The sequence below is a fragment of the Ambystoma mexicanum genome, chromosome 6q (genome assembly GCF_040938575.1).
Source record: "Ambystoma mexicanum isolate Mex_15411 chromosome 6q, UKY_AmexF1_1, whole genome shotgun sequence".
NCBI classification, from domain to species: domain Eukaryota; kingdom Metazoa; phylum Chordata; class Amphibia; order Caudata; family Ambystomatidae; genus Ambystoma; species Ambystoma mexicanum.
Genome location: NC_090937.1, coordinates 42,300,753 through 42,324,100, shown reverse-complemented (window position 1 = coordinate 42,324,100; position 23,348 = coordinate 42,300,753). Strand labels below are relative to the sequence as shown.

The 23,348-nt window shown below is 44.0% G+C and overlaps 1 protein-coding gene across 3 annotated transcripts in view; it reads left to right on the top strand.

The window, feature by feature from the left end:
- The window catches only part of KLHL8 (kelch like family member 8), a 789,397-nt gene that overhangs the window by 380,100 nt on the left and 385,949 nt on the right, over positions 1-23,348 (top strand). For all 3 annotated transcript variants that reach the window (XM_069630444.1, XM_069630445.1, XM_069630446.1), the window contains 2 exons: positions 17,621-17,807; positions 21,682-21,825. In XM_069630444.1, the coding sequence (XP_069486545.1) occupies positions 17,621-17,807; positions 21,682-21,825 (331 nt within the window). The remainder of the gene's footprint in view (positions 1-17,620; positions 17,808-21,681; positions 21,826-23,348) is intronic.

Here is a 23,348-nt window from a genome sequence, read left to right as displayed (position 1 = left end):
AGGGCGCTCCAGCTTCCAAGCCACTGCCTCCCGTCTCTAGAACTCTGCCGATACACCTGCGTGATGCAACATCCTACTGGCTGTTCAGGAAACCACTGAAAACACTACTTTTAAATGTACACTGCTTCCACTTCATCGCACTAGCCAACCTATCTGCTGATGTTGACGCTTCTGTAACCACCACCTTAATTCCCTTGGGTTTTTGGTCCTTATATAAAGGTACAAATAAACTATGTGGCCCCCAGTAGGTTACGCGCCCGTGGTTAGGTCTAAAGGTGCTTTCATAGTGTTTTGATTTCATTAGGAAAACAGAACACCATTGTCTTAAATTTCATATATTAGACTCTTCTTAGTCCCACTTTTCACAGACCTTTAAGGTCTACAAAAGCAGATAACCTGCAAGAGCAAAGGGTCCTTTGTCTATCAAGAGGAAGATTGTTTATCTTTAGCTGAAATCTCTATCAATGGTTTTGGAAGACTCTTTCAAGGTTACTGCTGGACACGGAGTTCTTGTTCCCTAGCTTCCTGGTACATTAAACCCTGTTTCTCACCACTAGTGTGAAGAATAAGTGTGTTTGGCCAGTCGTCTTGGTGACACAAGACAGTTGGAACGTCACTATTATAAAGATTGGGTACTCTGAGGCTCCCATGAATTTGTCTTTAACGCCTCCTTGCCATTAAAAGGTAAACGTGGTAGGAATGGAGCCAGACTGGCACCAGAGAAGGCACACTCCTATGTGTGTCTAGACGCAGCTTTACCTGCAAAGATGCAATGACAGCTTGTGATGGAGGTACCTCCCTCCTGAGACAGACTGGGGCAAGCAGTGGAGCTAGTGTGCAGTTTCACTTGAACATTTGTAGTAGTCACACAGAAATTGCTGCCATTTTAAGCTTTATTTCGACTGTCATGAAAGTGTACAAATGAAATTCATCATATAACACATTTTTAAAACTGCATTAAATAAAACTCACTAATACTGGCTTAATACAAAGGTCATAAAATGTACTTGGCAACACATATCAATCATTCATTTTAAGGTATTTGGCTACCCTGAGTCCGGCGTGAGAAAAGGAAAAATTGCAACGGCAAATGAACAATCTTTTGAGGACCAGGCTCTGCGTTCAAACATGGCAGAGGATAGATGTATGAGACCTTTATTTCTCAGCCAGAAACTTAAATATTTCTTGAATTGAAAGTTAAGAGCTGGGCATAAAAATGTTGAAGAGATTCAAGACTATGCCGGGCCAAGTTAAATTTTTTCGTGAGGCTTGCGACCGGCAGAATGCCTAGACACAGTTTAAGTGAAGTCTTGTGTTAAAAAGTCATGTATAAGATCTAGATATTGCTCATAATTGAATGAGTTCTTTATAGAGAAATAGCAGAGGAAACGTGAACAATTTGTGAAACAATGCAGGGTTTTCTTCTGATAACATAGATAATGTTTATCCTTTACTAATGAACTAGTTAGTTGTCTTGTTAACAATATTCGGGTTCTCCCAAAAATCAGATTAACTGAACTTTTGCAAAACAATCTTAACGTGCCTAATTCCCAGAAGTTGTTGCCCAATCCACAGGAGTTGTAAAAGCTCCCTTTTGGGTGGGCATGTCAATCGTGGCTTCTTGGTATGCAGACAATTACGGGGAAGTATACAATATTAATCTTAATGAGATTGATAAATCGATAGGGGACTACCAGCAACAGTTTTAAAATGTATATTCACTCTAGGTTAATGATTTGCAATCCAAAGGAAATTGTGCCGAGAGCCTCTCACAGTGCACCATAGTTTGAGACTAGTGACATCCACCCTCACTTCATGCTTGAGGCCCAACTTAATTGCAATAGTTTGGTTAAGTTGCCCTGGTGATGAGAGCTCGCTCTATAGGGGCTAACCACCTAGATTACACTGCTGTCGAACCACCTTCTTGCTGCCACAGTGACGCAAGGCTGGGAGCTGAAAGGTGACCAGCAGAAGCATTGGGTCTGCATGAAATTACTGCCCGACCGCACTTGCTTTGAAAGACTTCTTTGAGGATGTACAGTGACTTAGACAATGACTTTCTGGCGATTCGCTAGATATTGAAGGTTTGCCTTCACTAGGTGTACGGTCCCATCCTGAAGGCCACGTGGTCCAGAGGCCGCTCTGCGCATTGTAAATACTGTAATGATTGAGACATGGACATATGGCAAGAGATTGATTCTGCAGCAACTTCACAAGCCTGATCGCCACAAGGTCCTGGACAGAATTTTTAAGTTACCCCAAAGTGCTGATGAAACTGGGTTACCTGAGATGAAGACCAGCCTCATTGTGATGCACCTCATTGTGGTGTTGCAAATTTAATGGAGGTATGTTGTCTACCTGTGGAGATCTGGCCCAAAACCTCATTTACATTTTCTTTAAGGGTACTTCCACTACATAACCACATATATTTGAGTGTTGATCAAATAAGGTTTCTGGTAAATTGTGGGTGTTCCTAAAATATTGCAGCAGGCTCCTAATATCGAGCTGCTCAATGTGACACCCTACAATGAGTGCCACTTAAATACAGAAAGGCACTCTTAAAATGTGCCAGCCTGTCCAGTTCATTATTGCCATGTTGACTGCCTAATTGTGAGTCCACTTTCAAACTGGCCGTGATAACTATTGCGCAAGCTTAAACATTACCAAACCAATTGTGTATCAGTCCAGAACATTGGCATGCTGGATTCAAAATGAAGTTACAATTGCTGTTCCAGTTTCATTATGCCACAAGAAAATACCTGCACCATTTTCTCATCCCCAAAATGACCATGCCAGTTACAAATTGCCTCCAATACAATAGCCCATTCAAAGGTCTACACTTCCACTCTCTCACACTCACTCATTTTGTTTTTGGAGTTGTAGAATGCTGCACTTCTTGGTGTTGGTGCTGACCAAAGAAGAGAGATTGAAAAGTATCAGGGTCTGCAAAAGGATTTAGATTAACGGTTGGCACAGCCAGTTTATTAGTGCCTTCCTGAAGGCTAGATGGTATTCCAGATCACGTATTTGCATTTGTAATGTGTTCACAAGGTTGATCCATTGGACCCTGATGAACGTTTTGGATGGAACAAGGAATTTCCTGCTGGTTGGTCTAAGTGATCTTCATGTGTTTGTGGAAATTCTCCAGGATGAAATTAGGGCAGATGCCTTAGTGCCCTGGTGTATGATGCATAGAAAAAACAGAGGTGATGGCTGGAAGGTTTAGATTTAATCTTCAACCTCTGGCAACTGCTCTGGTCAACCCTCCAGACCATTGTTCTTTGTCTGCCTGGCCATTTCAGAAAGGGGAAGACCATATTCAAATCAGGCTTTGTCCCACCACCAAAGGGGCAGTCCGGCCCGAAATGCTAGGCCACATCCCTTCTCCATGAGACCGCAAGCATCCCCAGACATGTTTCTGCCTCATTAGGCATCATCGGTGAGGAGTAGCTTGTGTCTCTAGGCCCAGCAGGCAGGGGACTCACATCTGGGCATACTCATGCCACTTGTGATGACAAAGCATGATACATAGGGCCTTGAATTCTGTTCTCTAATGAATGGGGAGCCAAATGGAATGTTCGGATAGCAGGTGGGACTATTGCATGGTGACAAGGGCTGAAGATGAGGTTGGCAGCACATGCTTAGTTTGTGGATTTTGGACTTTGGGACGACCAGGTAAATTCTATTGCATTAGTTGTGACCCGATGACACGAAAGTGGCTACGGTAGTGATTTTGTGATTAATTGGGGAGAGATCAATGATATGGCATGGGAGCTGAGAGAGATGTTTTTTGTCAACCGATTTGTTAATCGAAAGTTCGTTTGGGGTTTGATTCCCAGATTTGTTACTTTTTCCGAAGGCTTGTGGCAATTTATTTTGACCAAATCCAGACTATAGAGTCAGAGTAGAAAACTTGGTTTGGACGGTTGGAAAAACATTTCATGCATTTGGTGAAGTTGGTGTCTGATTATTTTTTTTTGTTTTGTTTTGTTTTTGGGGTGGTCTCTGAGCCATCGGAGTATCTGGGTATCATCCGCCTATGTGAAGAAGCAGAGGTTGTAGGAGCTAATGTCGGCCAGAGGTCTGAATTGAATATTGAAAAATGGTTGTGGTCGTAGAATGAAGCCTTGTGGAACTCCACAGGTTAAGGCATAGTTTTCTGATTTGAAGAGTGATTGGGTTGGGGAAACGGGAAGAATTTCATCCAAGCAAGCACAATATTTCATATAGCTGTGTGGTGTAATATGCCATGGTGAATCGCATTGAGGATTGTATTGAAAGCTGCTAAGAGTTAGAGGCCAAAGACTCCATGCGTTAGTCTCCTGATGGTGAGTTACTGCTTATCTAGATTCTGTAAGTAAATGCATTGCTTTCGATTAAATGGTTGGAGTTACAGATTGGGCACTCTTGTATCCATAAATTTATCATGCAATCAAATGTAAGTTGTTTGGTGGAAATTGCTTTGGTCTGACAGTTCAAGGGAAGGCTCCTTTTTTTTCCTTCTCCTTTTTAAACAGGGGCTGGATTACAAGCTATCTTTGAACTTTGCTTGAGAATGGGGACGTATGTCCTCCTGGATCGGTGGCCGAGAAGCTTGTAGAGTTTGGCGGGCAAATATCTCTGCAAGAGTCTGTAGGTTTTCCAGCAGTTAACAACTTAGCGAAAGTCTCTTGGTTAAGAGGGCAGAATGATGGTTTATTGGATGGAGGAGACTAAATGGGTAGTGAGTCGGAGGCATTAGAGTCTGAGTCTGGAGTGGTGAAGATGGCTTGCGAAGTACTCCCAATGTTTTTAGGACAAAGACAGATGAACTGCTACATTATTTGGATGGTTCAACAAATTAGAGGTGGGGTTGGATCCAGACTTAGGAAATGAGCTTGAAGATTTCTTTAGCCAAGGATGCTGCAGAAGGAAGGCTGTTTGAGTAGTGTATTATCTTTGTAGCTCAGTGAGACATGCTGTCACACTATAATGAAGGCTATATTTTAATGTGATTCTTTTTGCTTGGTGCAAGAATGGCAGCACTCTTTTCTCTCCAGTTGCCTTGAGCTTTACTTTGGTGTTGAGTTCGGGGTGGGAGGGGTGGCATTTGTGAGTTTGGACTAGGGGGTTTAGTGGCTTTGTTTGTAACGACCAAACAAAGTCTGATGTGGTGATTTTAGAAGTTATGAAGGACTTTACTTCATACTGATGGTGGTGGTAGTTCGAGATGTAATGTGGACTTAAAACGTTAACAATAACTTTGGGCCATCTTCTACATTGGATGGAGCCTGGGATATTAATGTGGAAGACAGGTTTTCTGGGATGGTTATGTAGAATGGACCATGGTATAGGAAATGCTGGGGGGGTGGGGTAGAAAGGATGGATGGATGAATTGAGACTGAATATGCCATCTGTCTTGCTGATTGGTGGACCTTGTACTATATGTCTAAGGCCACAGTCAAAGGCGTGTGATTATAGTTTTGGTGTCTGGTAGGGTCTCATTTTTGAGCCAGCAGTTGAAGTCTCCTGTGAATATTAGGTGAGAACTAGAGGTCCGAGTGAGTTACGAAGTCTGCAATAGCATGAGGGGAAGTTGGCTTAGGATTTGGGGGAGTAGGTGGGGGGGGAGATCTGTAGATGATAAAGCTATGGCAGAAAAAGAGATGGTGATAGTATACATTTTAGTAGTTGAGATACGACATTTCATCTGCGTGCAATGTCGATAAAGTCTTTGAAGATGATAGTGGCACCTCAAACAATTTTATGGGTTAGGATTAGAATTGCGGATGAGGTTTCAGAGCCATGCTACTGTGAGGTTGGGTACGTCCACGTGTTAATGAGTAGGTTGTGTATTTCTGTTTTTAGAACAGACCTGGCATTGATGAGGAAGGCTTTGATTTTTACTTGGAAAGTTTGGTGGGGGCGGTGGGGCAGGAGAATAGGATTATTTGTATGGTGAAGCATGTGGCAAGATGAGATGCTGATAGAGGTAAAGAGCATCATTGTTTGGCAGGGTAGAGGAGTGTAGATTTGGTTTCATGGAGAGTAGATCAGAATAGTATGGCAGGCTGCTAATTAGAAAAATGATTTGCTGCATTGGTACAAGTGGTTGATGGTTTGAATAAGAGGGTGCCAGATTATTTCAGAAGTTGGTGATGAGCACATTGCTCACTTTTAGGCATCCTTTTAATGCCAGTCTGCTATGGGGGTGGCAAGTATTGGAGCATTCAAACATCAACGCACTTTAGCACATGGTGGTGTGGGAAATCTGAAGGTGTCTCCCTGCCTAGTCCCCTGGATCTGTCATCCAGGTGGCCAGGACACCTTCGCTATTCAAGCCAGTTCCTGGGCGTGTACCAGTGAGGGAGGATAACCTGGATGAGTGGTCCTTAGGGAGTGGAAGCGGGACACCGACGGGTGAGACACAGTATCCCCCTTCTTACACCTTTTCCCCAGCCAGACACTCTACCCCGCCCCTTTTCCGACACAAATACTTTATAACACCACGAAAGACAATGGACTAACACTAGAGCTGTTTACCTGACATGTCCCAAAACAAGGGTCTGAAAATTGACCAGAACCACACACACCTGACAGCCCTTTACCTTCCCCACAGGGATAAAAGGTGGAGCACGAAGGCACACTATGAGCAAGGTAGACTGCACGACGAGACAGCTATCCAAGCACAGCAGTTCAAGAGGAGGAGAAAGTCGGCAAGAACCGAAAGGGCGGCAAGAGAGAAGCGACCTTGCCCTTTCCAACCCAGACCTGCAAAGCCTCTGTGGAAGGAATCGTAAGACCGCAAACAATAGCCAGCGTCTGTTGCAGCGACCTTGCCCTTTGCAACCCAGACCTGCAAAGCCTCTGTGGAAGGAATCGTAAGACCGCAAACAATAGCCAGCGTCTGTTGCAGCAGATGTCTTTACTTTACTTTTACTTTATTTTATTTGTAAGGTGCTACCAAAGTGGCCTGGATGCATACAGGTGCCGAAAGCAGAGGATGGAAGAGGTCAAGCGGCGTTGGGGAGGGGGTGGGGGGGGCTGAGGTACTTTCCACCCACGATTATCTAAATAAATAAGTTTTGAGTTGTTTCTTAAATCCCTCCAAAGACAGGCAATTTCTTAGCTCAATTGGCAAAGCATTCCAATCTAGCTGGTGCAGCCACCCAACAAGCCCCCTTTCTTTACAATTTAAGTTAGACTTTCGGTATTTGCAGCAATTTCGCACTGTTTGTGTGAAGGGATTGCACCATCGGTTTGTTTTTAAATGTACAAGCAATGTAGGCAGGGAAAAGCCCTGTCAGGGATTTGTAGGTAACGGTAAGTAGCCTGACGTCCATCCTCTCGGCAATATGTAGCCAGTGCAGGCTTCTTCACACCTCTGACACATGAGCATACTTTCGCACCCCATAATCGCTCTAATAGTATTGTTTTGTTTAACTTGAAGTTTAGCAAGTTCTGTTTTTCCCTACCCCTACAAGAAGAGAGCCACAAAATCAATTTTCGATGAGATGATGGCTCGAGCAATCGCTTCCCATCCTTTTTGGGACAGAAATGGGCGGATATGCAACATAAGCCGAATATAATAAGCCGATGCTGAGACAAGACTGTAGACCTGAGCAGACATACTTAATGTCTGATCAAATATCACTCCTAGTATTGTTGTTTTCTCTTTTGTGGGAAGGTCATGATTCGCAATGCGGAAAGACTCATGATCTGCATCAAGCTTTAGAAGTCTGGGCCGAGAACCAACAATTATGAGCTCGGTTTTTTCATGGTTCAATGCCAGCCCACTCATATCCATCCACTCATCTATTAGATCATAGATTTCTGGTACTGGTACTGCAAAGGCGTCTTTCTCATAAGTGCCTGATGAGGCATTGAGAATCATCTGCATAATTTGAGAAGCCGATCGTTGCTCCTCTAGGATTTGAAAGAATGGTGCCATAAAAATATTATATAAAACCAGGGATAGGGAGGCCCCTTGGAGGATGCCATAGTTAAGTGGGACAGGGTCTGCTTCCGCTTGCTTATTGAAGACCTGCATAGTCCTGTTACCTAGGAATGACTGCATCAAATCCCTTGCTTGGTCACTAAAATTAGCCACCTCCTGTAGTCTGTTCATGAGGAGGGGGCGGTCCACTAAATCAAACACGGCTGATGAATCCAAGGACATCGGCAGCATTGTTGTACATCCTTCATATGAAGGGCGAGTTGGAAATAGACCAATAGTGGCAATTTGGGGTCCTGACCTGTGTTATTTATTTATTTATAAGCAGGCGGTAATCCAGGAACTCTTCAATCTAGTGGGGACCCTTCCTCATCTGAAGGAAGCATTCACAATTTTAGTAATGGAACTAATCAAGAGCCCAGAGCAGGCCTTGATAGCTATGGTTGGGAACCATTCCCCCTTGCATGTAGATGGCTTCAGTTTGACGAGAATAGTACAAAGTTAATCTTCCATAATACTCCTAAAATTGAACTTTGGTATGGTCTGCGTTAAAGTGGGATATTCCATCAGCCTGTCCTTAGGAAATTCAACCGGCCGTGTGATTTTAAGGTTTGTTCAATAACATTTTTAATCTTTTCGTTCTTAGTTACCATAGCCTCTTGGATGTGCGTGCACCACTCCTGATCTTTACAAATGGATTCTTGGAATTTGACGTCCGGATTATCTAATTCCTTAAGGATAGCAAAGATTTCTTTGGAGTCGTGTTGGGCATTTCCTATACATACTTCGTAACACTCTTTGTTTGCTTTTATAATGGCCAGTTTAAATTTCCCGGCAGCTCCCTGGTAAGCTATCCTATAGTCTTTCTCCTTAGATATTTTCCACTGGTAGAATCTTTTTCCTTTTTTCCACTCTTAACATCTTAAGGTCATCCGAAAACCAGATATTTTTAGTATGATTAATAACCTTCCTATTTTTTTAAGGGAGCTAGCGTGTCCATAGTTTTAGAGAGGGCATCCAGGAGGCAGTCGGTCATACCATCAATATTCATCAAAGACGGCATATTCGTCTGGGATGTGGGCAGTATCCACTCCTTCATTGACTCCGGATTGAACCTCTTCATGTTTCTGGACATAATCCAGTTTTGATTTAGCATACTCTTTTTGCACTGACTAAGAGTATTTATCCTCAATTTGATGGGGTGATATGACCATGGACATAAGGAGATGTTGGGTGGATTAATCTTCAAATTAAGTGTAAAGACCCAATCCAACATGTGGCCCCTAGCGTGCGTGGGCTTATCTACATGTATGTTGTTGAAAGCCCAAGCATTCATAAATCTAACAAGTTCCCCAGCAGCAAGCTCTTTAAGGTCATCTTTCCAGAGATTGAGATCACCCATTCTAATCCATTTGGCAGTACCCTTAAGTTGGGCCAAGACCAAGCTGTTCAGTTGTGAAACAAACTCTGGCATGATGTTTGGGGGGCGATATATCAATAGCAGGTTCATTGTGGTGGAATCATCCGTTCTAATTTTAAAACAGTCTCACAACCACTTGGGCTTTGAAATCAACCTTCCATACTTCCAAGGCTTTCTTGAATATAATTGCCACTCCCGCCCCCCAGATTCTCCCTGTTAACACATAAAATGGCATAATATTTTGGGGTAGCAAGTGCTAACATTGATATCAATGGTACACAAAGCCCTCCTACACGGATAAGCAGGACAGGCAGAGACGCTTGCTACCGTGGTACCGTCCTTGACTACAGAGGCAAGAAAAGCCAAGCGGTTCATTACAGCCAGTGAGCCGAGGAGAGAACCGATAAGAAACCGAACTGTGAGAGAAAGTCCAAATGACACATTAAGGAAAGTTCAAAAACTGTTAACATTCAGGGAAAACTGTCTGCAGAGGGGTCCAGCACCACATGGGTGCTGATTCGAGAGACTATGGTTGATCCCACGTTTGTTGAAACTGCCGCTACCAGAAGGCCTTAGGAGAGCCAGAAAGAAAAGGTAAAAGTGGTCATACATGGGGTCTAACAAAACCCCCTGTACAGTTGAAAGTCTTTCACCTGCAGGTAATTGGAAAGCTAAGGGAAGTGAATCGTGCATAGTGAGAAAAGAGACAGAATTGTATGATTGGGAAGAGTTAAAATTGTTTTGAGAAAAAGCTGTAGTGAACCCGACAGAGGGAGGCTGATATTCTAGAGGGGTCTGTGCCCAGAAGAGGGGGATCCATGGGTGAAAAGTAATCACCCAACGTAAACTTGGAAAGGACCTTAGTTTGTTATTTTGAACACATTGGGTCCTGAGAGACATTTTGTAGAAAAGAGACTTAACCACCAAACGTCCTGATAGCTGAAAATGAAACTGTTGTCTCGTGCTGGGAAAGCTCGAGAGTGTGCTGTGCTCAGGAGTCCTGCCTTGTCCTGTGCTCAAAACGTGGGGAAGGGAGACCCCAGGCTCCTGACTTATCATTTGTGAACACTTCTTTCTTTCTTGTGAATCTTCTTCCGAGCACTTTTTGTATTTAGTTGTGAGGATTGGCAATAGATTTCTTTTTTTAGTATAGGTCCTTTTATTTGACAGAAGCCACTAGGTCTGCCTTATTTGATCGTCGTAGCTTGCTTCCACCTTAGATTTAGGTTTATACTAGACTTTTTTTCAACCTGCACTTACAGTTTAATAAACGCCCTTGAACTGTGATCACTTGTCTGTCTTTACTGTTGCCACCATGAGTTCCTTACAGTGGGAAATTGAGAGAAGAGGATCTGTGTTGGAGGGTGAACTGACGGGTACAAATCTCAGATACTGAGGGATATCTGTGCCGCTTATGGTGATTTTGCAGTATCGGGGCTTTCGTATTGGTACAGAGCTTTTGGTGACTTGCCTTTCCAGCACGATGCCAGGTTGCATAGGAATAGCTAACATTTTGTGTTAGGTTTGCAGTTAGTGTGTGGTTTTGAATGTGCTATCGCAGGGTTCCAAAGTTATTTCTGTGAGCTCTATACTGATGGTAAAAGATGACACTCTGAAGGTTTAATATTGAATCTGGTTAAGATTTCATGGTGCTTCTCATTGCTGTTGTACGGTTGGTTCTATGTGAGCAACCTTTGTGATGGTCTGGGAAGCAACTACAGCAATTAATATTAAGCAGAGCTAGAGGGTTCGTGATGAGCTCAAGGCTTTGCAGCATTTTGCTACGAGTCATAAGGTTTTACAACGTCGTCCTCCAGAGACTTTGCAGTGTCTCTCAAAGTGTGGCATGGTCCTGTCGGGTGGCATGATTGTGTACTAGCCCTTTAGTGAAGGTGAATAGACAGAATTAAAAAGTTTACAGTTAATTGGAGCAGAAGTTTGTGAAGACCTGGTAAAGGTGGCTGCTGACTTTAACATGTTGTGTCCATTACTGTATTGCTACTCCAGAATGAAGTCATTTGTTTGAGTTGGTGGGTTCTGGTCGTTGATTGATCCCTGCTGGATGCAATTGTATTGCAGCTGACCGACAGTACAGCTGTCATTCACTACAAGAAAGCTACAACTTGCTACGGCATGGGGAATAAGGCAACCTCTTTGGATCACTGAAAATGCTGCACCCAAAGAAAGCTGGCTGAAATACCTCAGTTGGTGACGTGCAGAGAGGGATCGCGGTGCGATCTGGCGAAGAGAATTTGCACAGTGCAGGGATGTAGCAGCACTTTCTTGGTGCGCTTTGAACTATAGGAAAACAATGGGGTGGTTCCTTGCTGATGTTCTGGAGGTTGCAGCACCAAGTGGTATAGATTTGCCATCATGTGGCTGGGAATTGTGGCCAGACTTCTTACGATCTGGCTGACCCCGAAGTAAGGTCAGTACATACAGCTTGCATCAGCTGTTGCTGATGGTATTTAATGTTAAAGATTTGCAGTGATGGAGTGGATTGATCCCATAAATGTTGGCGTCTTCGCGCTGGGGAGTGAAGCTTGGTGATCCCCATAAGCTATGCATGCTTTCTTATGCATGCTATCCTGGCCATATTTTACAATCTTTGTTTCTCTTGCCCACATATGCTCTTGGACTCATTTGTTTGACATGGGCACTCCCATGCACACTTGAGCCAGAACGAAGGTTAACTCACTGCTGGATAAATTGCCACCTGTGCAGAGGGTTAACCGTGTTGAGAAGTGGAGTCCTCCAGCAGTGACTGCCTTTGTGCCATTATGCCCATGTATGGGCATCATTTAAATGGTAGTGCCAACAAGCAAAGCCCAAGCAAGTAGATAGGTTGGGGTGAAAGAGCTCCTTTCCCAGCTTTTGGCCTAGTATTGGTCGGCATGGATGTCTGCTGAAATAGCCATCATCTGGCAACCATGGGTTCTGTAGTGTCTGAAAAACCGTGCTCCTACATCAGTTTCAAGAGATGGCAAACAGAAGTTAATTATTTATCGTCTTGCAAGTCAAGTTGACACAGGATCCTGCATTTAACCAGTTTCCTGGCCCACCGCTAACTGTCACCGTTATAGGCCACGCGTCACCTGACCAGGGAAGATTTGAAATCGCTATTGCTAGGCCCTCCGGCAAACTTATTCCACCTCCCGCCAAAACAGTACACCCATTTATTAGACTTAACAGTTCATTCTCACTGTCTATGGTGGGACGAGGCATACAACTACACCCTTGCTGGTCAACCTTGTCCAGACGAGGGGCAGAAACGTAGGTCCTCCGGAATCACTTACGGCTGAGCACATGTGACCTTGCTCGAGTAACCCTGACTGGTCCAGGGCCTCCAGTTGTCCATCTCGTGCGCACAAATCCGTAGTTGAACAAGTGATATCCTCCGGCAACATAGTTGGAGACAGCCTAATGAAAGTCAGCTAAAAAGAGAAAACTAAAGTACATATGGGTAACCTTAGGTCATAGGGGCAGGGCCATCTGGCTTCAGTTATTATATATTTTCAAGAGTCATACTGCAAGCGAACCCACTCCTGTCCTGCCCTCTTGATAGTCATTTATGGATTTTAGCTATATACTCCCACACTATCATGCTGTGCCACACAAGCTTTCAGGGTTGCACTTAAGGGTGCCCCTGCCCTTTGACTGATGCACATAGTGGTCACAAACCCATCTGGCTCTTTGTTTCCATTGTCCAACAATCTACAGAGGTCCCCAATCGTATGTCCTGGATAAATCCATCGCGACAATGTGTGTATCATAGTTTTGCTCTTGGGTTGCCAGGTTATTTGAGTCTGAAATTAATTCACGTTTCTACATATTCCTCAGACTGGTGTACTCTATATATAAAATTGAGAAGGAAGATTTATTTTTCTCATTTAGCTTTCTCTGAGATTCCACAAGTCTTTGTGGTGCATTGGAGGCCTTTCTCTAGGTTTGGGCTTGTAGCTTTATCCGTATCATTAGGATTTGCAAGTAAGCCTATGCCAGATATGTGCTTCAAATACTTTCACCACTCCTATACTATTTTATTGAAACTTCTATTGTCTGGACAACCATGGACATCCACAGAATTGCAATCTTCTGCATTGCCGACAATTTAATTAATACTCCAGATACTAATTCTAGGCCTGAAGATTAGTTTGGTCAAGTGATCTTGCAAACCCTATTTGCCCAGTCCGTTTGTTTGCCTGTGCTGCACTGTTTAAGCATTACTTGACCATTTAGGCATGTATGTGGGACTACAAAGAGAACCTTCAATTCAACCAGTTCAGCTATTAATTACTTTAACCCCCATAATAATATAAAAAAGAGTTTGACCAGTAATGGTTTTGTTGTATACTATGTGCTGGTGCTGAGTGATTGACAGGACTGCACCAAGCGGAGTAGAAAGTGGAAAGGATGCTCGGAGTATTCTGAATTAATCCGTTGGTCCCTACATGCTGAATGTGATGGTGTGCCTGGTGTCTCCCTTCGTTGTGCACCAGTCCTGAGGTCTACACCATGTGACCTGTGACTAAGTGAACAAACCTATGGGGATCAACTTTCTAGGACTCCTACCTGATTTCTACAACTAGATCCGAATAGTTGTAAATAAGGCGTGGAAACAAAGGTTTGGTACCAGTGCTAGGTTATCGGGCATCAAGTAAAGCACTTCCCTTCAGGAAGATCGCAACACATACAAAAAAGTGATATCCAGCTCTTATGGAGCATTTCTGATCTAAGGCATGAAGAAAGTGCTCTCATCAACTTGGTCTGTGCAGTGGTGAGGTCTCCCTGGAGGGCCAAGTCGGAGCATACCCCACCTGTTGCATTGCTAGCCTTTCAAGCAGCCGGAGTGAGGGTAGTGTGCGTCACACTGCAGGGACAACCCTTGGGCTATTTGAGGGGAAAGAGAGCATCTGTAGTGTCAGCGCAGTCAACTGTCATGGTATCCGGTAATATTATCCCCACCAATAATATCGCCATATATGGTCGTAGAGAACGGCCATAGGCGATATTATTAGTGGGGATTATTTTTGGGGTAAATGGGAGCGGGGATTGCATGGGTGTCCCCCGCGCCCTTTAAAATAATATGGTGGTTGCACGGGTGTCCCCCGCAGATTAAATGGGTTAATAGCTCCACAAAAATACAGTGCCATTCTTGTATGGCGATATTTTTGCGTGGATATTAACACATGGAACCCCTCTCATGCTGCTGTCTTCAAGTTGATGAACGCAATGGCATAAAAGCACTAGCATTAAGTGTTCTATGAATTACACAAACATAACTCTCTCTTCAAGGGACATCTTGTATTTTATGGGAAACAGTAGCCTCCCACTCCGAAAGGGACAATCTTCTAGCTGTGCTGGACAGGGGCCTCCTTCCCCACCTCACTGACAGAAAGTTCGTGGAGCAGTGGGGCAGGAGAGTAGCCTGTGTTTTAAGCAGTAATCTATGAGAATCCAAGTGAGATCCCCCAGTGAGTAACACTGCAAGGACAGCCCAGCACCTACTAAATTGTAAGGTGTAACAGTGAGTGCACGAGGTACCTTCTATCAAGCTTTGTGCTTCTGCGTGCTGAGCATCTCCTGTTCATTTTGGCTAGTGAAATGTACTTTACATGAGACTTGTGCTTGCTCAGTTATCTGGCACCATTACGCTATGCTGCCCACCCTTCAGTTATGCTCCACCCTGAGGTTAAAGTGAACAGCCGGGCAGGGCGCAATAGCACACTGCAGCCCTTTCTTTCTCATAGGACTGACACGCTAGATATCGTACTGTGGGCTTCAGTGGTCTACCAGCCGACCTGCATCTTCTTGCTTGCATTGGATCATGCATTCCCTACTTTATTCTGATGCTGTAAGGCTTGTGCTAATTTGGCTGGAATTTTAGCACAAATGAATTTGGTGTGTCTACGCAGTATGTGTGCTCCAGAAGAGAGCCCCATAAGCATTGCAGCCTGTCGCCCTGTTGTGATATTGAACCCACTGAGGCGAGGCTCTACTTGACGGACGCTAACGGAACATCATGTCGGCGAAGAAGCTCTTTAACCAGCCTGCTACAGTGCTCAGTCGGCCACTAGTAGATGAGGGTATTTCTTCAAGAGTGACCACAAGAATGGTATCTTCGACCAGGTACCTTGTGCTGTGAATGGTTTCCCCCATACTGTTAAACCATACATGGGGAAGTGGCCACCCACTACCTGCTTTGTGTGATTTATATTGGGGCACTGGATTGACTGCTTATTTGTCTGCTTTGCATTTCTTCTGTCCCGGATTGTCTTTCTCGTATGAGTGTAATTCCACTTCATTCTTGCTCATTTATTTTGGTGCTTCCAGTAAGGGATGCCCTTTCTGTACATGTTGGGATGTTGCTCTACAGAAATGTATTTTTACTACCCTCTTCCTGAGTGATGCTTTTTTTTCTCCAGAATAATTGTAAATAGATTTCATCTTTTGCATGCTGGATGGTTCTTTTATTCTATAGGAGTAATTCCACTTCATTCATTCTATATGTTTGTCATAATTTGTGGGATCTTATTCATCGTTCTATATCAAATTGTGAGTGGTTTTCCAATCCAAGTTTCATTAGCCCTGTTGGGGTCTTCTAGTCATGCGTTATTTCACTCTACTGCTTAATTGCTCCCCACTAGTGAGTGCAGCATCCCATATAGCCCTTGTCGGTGTCTCTCGGGTTTCTTAGTAATTCTGTTCATATTCCTAGACAGGAGGAGAAGGTGTTTTGTGCTGGGAAAAGCGATTTCTGGTTCTCTAGATGACTAGTGCCTTGTGTCTCAAAGATATACATGCCATTCCTTTTGGTGGGTGTGTTGAGGTATGTAATTTCAGTTGCAAGCAGTGTTCACAAATGTAGTTGCCTTCCATGTTATGTTCCTGGTGCTGAGTTGTGGTTCTAGTACCGTTCCTGTTGCTGAATGGTGCGTTTTTATTTTTGTATTTTATTTTTAGAAACACTGGAATTGCTTTTCATCTTGTTACTAGCTGTCCCTGAGATACGTGTAATTCAATCCCATATTTTGAGATGCCTGTGATGTTTTGTGTGATGAAATGTGAATCTGGGACCAGGGATGGTGAGATTGTGCAGTTGACTATGTGGCTGCTCTCATCCTTTTGGCACAGCTCATTTTTCATCCACCGTGGTGGTGATGTCGATTTTTCTCCCAAACATTCTGCCTTGTGGGTTGTTTGGTTGATGTGCTAAGGGAATGGGTGATCTGCTTCCATGGTTGCATCCTTTCCCAAGTGGCATAATGTTGGTCAGCATCCTTCCTCAAGTGCCTTTCTGTTTCTGCCTCCTTAGTGTTTTCTGGAGGAGTGAACATGAGTGGCTGCCTAAATATCCTTTAGTCTGTGGAGTCTGTCCTTTCCTTCTCACTGCCCATGTTTATGCTGTGTGTAAAGGAGGGAGATGGTGTATCCTGTTTGCCCTTGCTGAATGACAGGGCTGCATGGTGCTGAGCAGAGTAGAATATTGGAAGGATACTTTGATTGTGTTCTGAATGAATCAGTTGGTGGCTGGACGAGATGGTGTCTCCCTTCCTAGAGTACTGGTCCTGATGGCTACACCTTGTGACTTGTACCTAAGAAGTGAATACACCTATGTGGGTGAAGTACATGGGACCCCTCACTCCTTTGGACAACAAGGTCATAGCAAAGTTTAACTTCTGTCTGTCCCCCCCCCCACAACCCTGCTTTTGCACCTGCAAAGTTACATAGGTTAGAATGACTGAACTCTATCCCGCTGAGCGGCAGCAGTTGGCGATGCAACTCTTCCGTGCAGCGTGTCCTAAATCAGCGGGTGATCTGCATGCTGTGAATGATCTTGCTGCCATGTGCAATATTTCTTCTGTTTTATTGAGTGCTGTATCCCTGGGTGGAACTCGTGCAAGAAACTACTACCGGGTAAGTAATACTAACTTATGCCAAATGTATGTGTACAGTTTAATTCTGGTGGTACAACTAGGCCGATGTTATAGCCCAGACCCTTATATCCTAGTGGTACGATTTTAAGTATTTGTTTGGGCTTGCGTGTTGTTCATTCTACAGTCTTTTTGTACAAGGTGTACTGTTTAGCCAACAGAAAAACACTGTCAATCCTTCTTTTTTTTGTCATATGGCAATGTCCTTACAATGTTTGTACAAAATATATATATATGTTTGTGTAGCCATCCACAATTTGTAAAAGTATCATATGTTTGGGTTTTGGAAGTTGAATAATGTGTTTTTGGTTGTTTGGTAACCCTTGCTGCCAGGTGCGTCTTCCTCTCTTACCAATCGATGTTCTCATGGGTGTTGTGGCCAAAGAAGAGATTGTCAAACAGAATCTGAAATGCAGGGACCTTCTGGATGAAGCCAGGAATTATCACCTCCACCTAAGCAATCGTGCAGTGCCAGACTTTGAGTACTCCTTCCGCACCACTCCAAGGAAGCAGACAGCAGGTAATTTGTAATTGTTTGTTTATTTATAACGCGCTTAATACCCAGAGGTTTCTAAGCACGGACCTGGGTATCGAACCTGTGTTGCTCTACGTCGTCTTGCTTCCAAGGTGAGCACGTTGCGCATGAGATCCACCCGGCCCTGGTAATGGTCCCAGTGGATATCGCGAGAGACATTAATGGGCTTCCACTGAGAATGGGCTTTTTGACTAGACTAGCGAGGTTAGAATGTGTTCTGTAACCTAGGTCCTTAGAATATTGCAATCCAAGGTGACTTTCCTCATATGTTGTGGTGGACCACTGTGCTTGAGGACTTTTTGCAGCCTGGTTATAATGGCTTCTCTGCGTACCTTTTCTTATTAGCTGAACTGGGTTCAAACACTGTCGGCATGTGCTGCTAATTTTATTTAGTGGCTGGACTAACACATAGGCTAGAGTGTAACATTTTTGATAAGTGCCACCAGCTAAATCAGTTACAATTCATCAAGATTTTCAGAACCTTATTTTCATGCATTTTATATGGTCATAGGCCTTTCCCCAGCTCCGTTATAAAATGTGCTATTGTGGTCTCTGGAAATGTACCGGAGCAAGTAGTTTCTCCTACGTCATCTGTAGACACTGAACAGCTAAGTACTCTCGTATGGAAAGGTGGATGCAACTAAGGGACTCTGTGGACTTTGATCTATGTCTCTTCAGGAAGCAGTGCCCTGGACTGGACTGGACTGCTTCGGACCTGCTAGTAGCTTTATGGGTCTGTTATAGTAAAGTGGCAGGCTAGCTCCTTCTTGGGCTGAGACTATTCTCTCGGGGAAATGATCTGCATAATTCTGCTCTCTGTTAACATATGTTCAGAGGTCAGCAGGGGTGTTAGTTTACTTGAGGTTGTGGGGGGGCACTTGAAGGGGCTGATAATGGGGTACCGCTATATTCTGAGGTTTTGGGAATCAAACGGACGCTGCTTTCAAAATACCCGTTCTGAATGTAGCAGGACATCCCCCACCTCTTAGTTGGGTTTCATTGTACATTACAATCCTGTTATCGGAGCTCTACAACAATATGAAAAGGGTGTTAAACCTAGTAAATGCATCTTGCACACTTCTTTTTAAATTATATCTCTATTCTGGATCATTTGCACTGTGTAGTAAAGTAATATAGTTGCAGACACATTTTAGTATTCAATTTCTTTAACCCTTTTGTTATATCGAGAAATAAATCCAGTGGAATGAAGTTCCCGTCACTAAAGCATTTGAAAAGCTACCTCTCCTTGCACCGAAGTAGTGGTAGAAGCCAGATTTTGAACTTTATCGGGTTTAAACGGGACTTAAGACAGCTCATCAGTTGTAGTCATAGTCTCCTTAAAATATTTTGATTGCTTACAGAAGAATTTCTGCATTTGAGTAATTGCCATTATTTACTGTGTATTAACCTGACAATGCATGTGCCTAATTTTGGATTGCTTCAAATTCTACCAGGCAGACCTGACCGAACAGTTTATTTTTTTCATACTGATGCTTTCCAGTTTTGGACTCCCTGCTAATTGCATAAACAATGACTGTAGATTAAATTGAATTTAAATACAGTCATTTGGGTGTATGCCAATTAAGAGTGATTTTCCTTTTTTTTTTAATATACTTGTATTATTTTCAAGCAACTTCAGGTTACATGAATATAACAAGTTTGCATAAACCAACATTACCATGTTCTACATATACTTTATCTGCAGCATGCATGTAACAAGGCCATAGAGGTTATAGCCATTTACTAATGGGTAGTGTGTTGATTCACTATGGGGTTCATTACGAGTCCGGGGATAGCCATGCCGGGAAAACCAGCAGGCTGCTGCCGGACCCGTAGTGAATTACCGGCGCCAGACTTGCCGGAATTACTGGGGCATTACAGCCCCGGTGGTCTGATAAATCCGGCGCCGGCAATTCTTTAAATCCCCATTCCGGTTGAGTCCCATAGGAATCCTTGGGAATGGGGACCATGGAAACACCGGCACCATGTCGTAATGACGGAGGTGTTTCCATGCATCTCTGCGGGCGGGTGCCGTTCCGCCCGCAGATCTCGTAATTTGCCGGTCTTGAAAACGGTGCCGGTATGGTTATACCGGCACCGTTAATTCCAGACCAGCAAACTTGTAATGAGGACTTATGTCTCGTCCCTTCTCCCCAGAGGCGAGCCCTTTCCTATGAGGCTAGGGAGGAGATGCTGCTACTCAATAGGACCTCATAGTGCGGGACTCCCCTCCTGGGGACAAGGACATCAACCTGGAGAAAAGCCTTCCTAAAACAGTCACATAATCCCCGACCCTCGTGGTCACCCTTTTCTCCCACCATTGATAGCAGAACCATGTGTTATTGTAAAGCCATGACTGTGACAAATGTAAAACATACTAGGAAGAAGAACATGAGAAGCATATGAAATAACTATAGACAAAGTCAGCCAGGTACTGTAACAAGGTGGCTCACTGGAGGCATGAAGAGTGCCAAAGAAACGTTCCAAGATGTTGACATTATGCCAGGGCGGAGTAAACAGTAGAAAGCAAGAATGGACTAGGGAGAGCTCACTGCAGAAGCTAGGAGTATGCGAAAGGGACTCGGGAAAATAAAACGTGGACTCTCTTGCAGTTGCAAGAAGAGCCCCACCCCGCGTCAAACTGGAGCTGTGTGCCCAAGATACCATAAGTAACAGGACCGGCAGGAAGACCGGGTGGGGTCCGGAAAGAGACTCAATCCGAGCAGAGTGCATCAGGAGTCATCTCCCTAGTCACAGTAGTCGGTCCAATACCACTGCCCAAGCACAGTGCATCGGGAGTCCTCTCCCTTGTCAGTGGTTTATCCAATACCACTGATCAATCGGACTGTGTCCAGAGTCATCTTCCTCGTTGCAGTGGTCCAACAAATACTGCTGCCCAAGCAGATGGAACGGGAGTCCTCTCCCTCGTCACAGTGATTCACCAAATCTCTGTTGAAACAGCGGGCATCGGGAATTGTGTCCCTCGTCGCTGTGGCCAAACAAACGCCATTGGAAAGTCTGAGAGCTTTGGGAAACAATCCCCTTATTACGATATACAAACAACTAGAGAGACTTGCATGAAAGATAAAGGGAACCCTGGAAAAGATAAACCTCATCAGAGTGTTAAATGGCAAACCTATATAAAGCTATGCATTTTTCTACTTTCTGGAATGAGTTTGAGACATTCTGTCTTCAGGTTTTCTACAAGAGGGCTTAAAAATCACTGTGGGGGAACTTCTATAAAAAGACCAGGAGAAGGGAGTCATTACCCTGTTCCCTTAGGATGGGACATTAAAGGGAGTTACTTCTACTAGAACACTGAAGCAGGCAAGAGAAGGGAGTCATTCTCTTGGTGAAGGAAACACAGACTTCACCGTAGTTAGACTTTTGTTTATAGTGTTGGGGTTAGATTAGTTGGTTTCTGATGCAGGACAGAGAACATTTCATTTTGACGAACATTCAGACAGCTCACTAATGGTTTCCTAGTTTGAGGCAGGACAAGCCCCTTGGAAGTAGGGAGAGGGGTTTCTTGAGCTACATAGTTTATCGCCCTCTACACCCTCAGAGTAGACACAAGTCGCTGAAAGGGAGATGGATAACAGGGAAAGGATAATCTATTGAGACAAATCAAACCAGTTCTTATAAACGGGTCAACAATTGGGTACATCAAACATATAGGTTGTTAAAAGGAGCCTAAATAGATAGTCTTCAAAGCACAAAGACAGATTTTCATTGCATTCCTTTGCGGTCTGTTCTCTGTTCTTCCATTTAAAAGTATATACAAGATGGCCTACTTGTGCCTTGTATTTTATTCTAAGTTGTGTGCATTCTATTTTATTTTGCCTATTTTTGCCTCTAGGTGTGCTCTTTTGTGTCGGTGGGCGTGGCGGATCGGGTGACCCGTTTCGCAGCATTGAGTGCTATTCCATCAGTAGAGACAGCTGGTTCTTCGGCCCCGAGATGAACAGCAGACGACGTCACGTGGGGGTCCTCTCAGTGGGAGGTTAGTAACAAGTAGCCTGGTTACTCGCAGAATTGAGCTGTTCTTGTCTGAGTTAGAATTTAGGAATTCAACTTTTTGCCCCAATGAGAGGTGACTTTAATAGTGAATGGGCTGGAAGCACAGCATGCATAATTTGCTAAATATGATCCTTTGTCTCCTCTCTCTCCTTGGCAGTATTAAACTAATGTCATTGAGATTTTACAACAGAGCAACATCTTAGGACTGATTATAAATTAATGCGGTTGATGACGCAGGTACTTGATTTCAGTAGGCATTAGGAAAACAGGTTATGCATCTTACTGTGAATTGCCGTTGCGATAAAAATCGGCATACTCTGGTTTTCGGACTTAAATATTCTTCGGTCCCCAGTATGTATTATACAAGAATTCAGAATTTGCTGACTGTCATTGTGCTTTTTCTAAAGCGTGAATGTTACTCGCAATTTATGAAATTGTATAACAGTTCAGCATTTATAGTAAATGCAACCATTCATTACAGAGTTCAAGTCTGTTGTACTGAAGGGAAATGTGAATCTGTTACTGTCTTATTTATTTTTTCATTTCCAAATACACATGTAGTCTTTACTTGAAATGACTTTTAGGCCTTTAGTTCGGCCAATCTTCTGCTTAACACTGTACACATGTAACTTTTGTCTGCCAATGGCAGTTATTTTAAAATGGTGGCTCTGACATTTGCCTTTTCGATCTACCAAAGGGGATGCAGAAGACTTGTATTGTTTTTAAAAAGATGTTTGGGTGTGAGGTTTTGATAACTATACAAATATTATTCATGTTAGCAAAATGCTTGCTCTACAGTTTATGGTGTTGGGCTCCAGCAGGCTTGTTTCTTGGAAACACCAAGCAAGACGAGGAACGCTTCTTCTGCGGCACTGTTTAAGGAGCATTCCCCCCAGTACCAGGCAACTTGTTCATGCGGGAGCTTTATTCGGAGACTTTATTCAGCCTTTTCTTTCTAATGCACTAGACTTGCGACACCTCACACGCGTAGGACTAAGACAGTGGGAGTGAGTACAGTCAGGAGTCCGCCCCCCAAGTGGTCCAACACAGGGCCTTCGCCTTCACGGGATGTCCAAGGTAAAAGAGCAGATCAGTAAATGTATAGATATAAGAACAAATCATGAAGGAAACATTTGTTGTAACTCATATGAAGCCGACAAAGGGATGAGTAGTGGATCTGTGTGGGTGTTGCACATAGGTGAGACTGGAAGCACTGCGAGCAAGAGGCATGTCCAAGAAAGCCTGACTGAAGGGGCCCTCTCTCACTCTGGGGGTCTCTCTCTGGCTCGCTCTCTGGCACGCTCTCTCTCTCTGCCTCGCTCTCTGGCTCTTACGCTCTGGCTCTCTCTGGCTCTCTCTCTCTGGCTCTCTCTCTCTCTGGCTCTCTCTCTCTTTGGCTCTCTCTCTCTCTCTGGCTCTCTCTGGTTCTCTCTGGCTCTCTCTCTCTGGCTCTCTTGCGCTCTCCGGTTCTCTCTCGCTCTCAGGCTCCCTCTCTGTCTCTCGCTC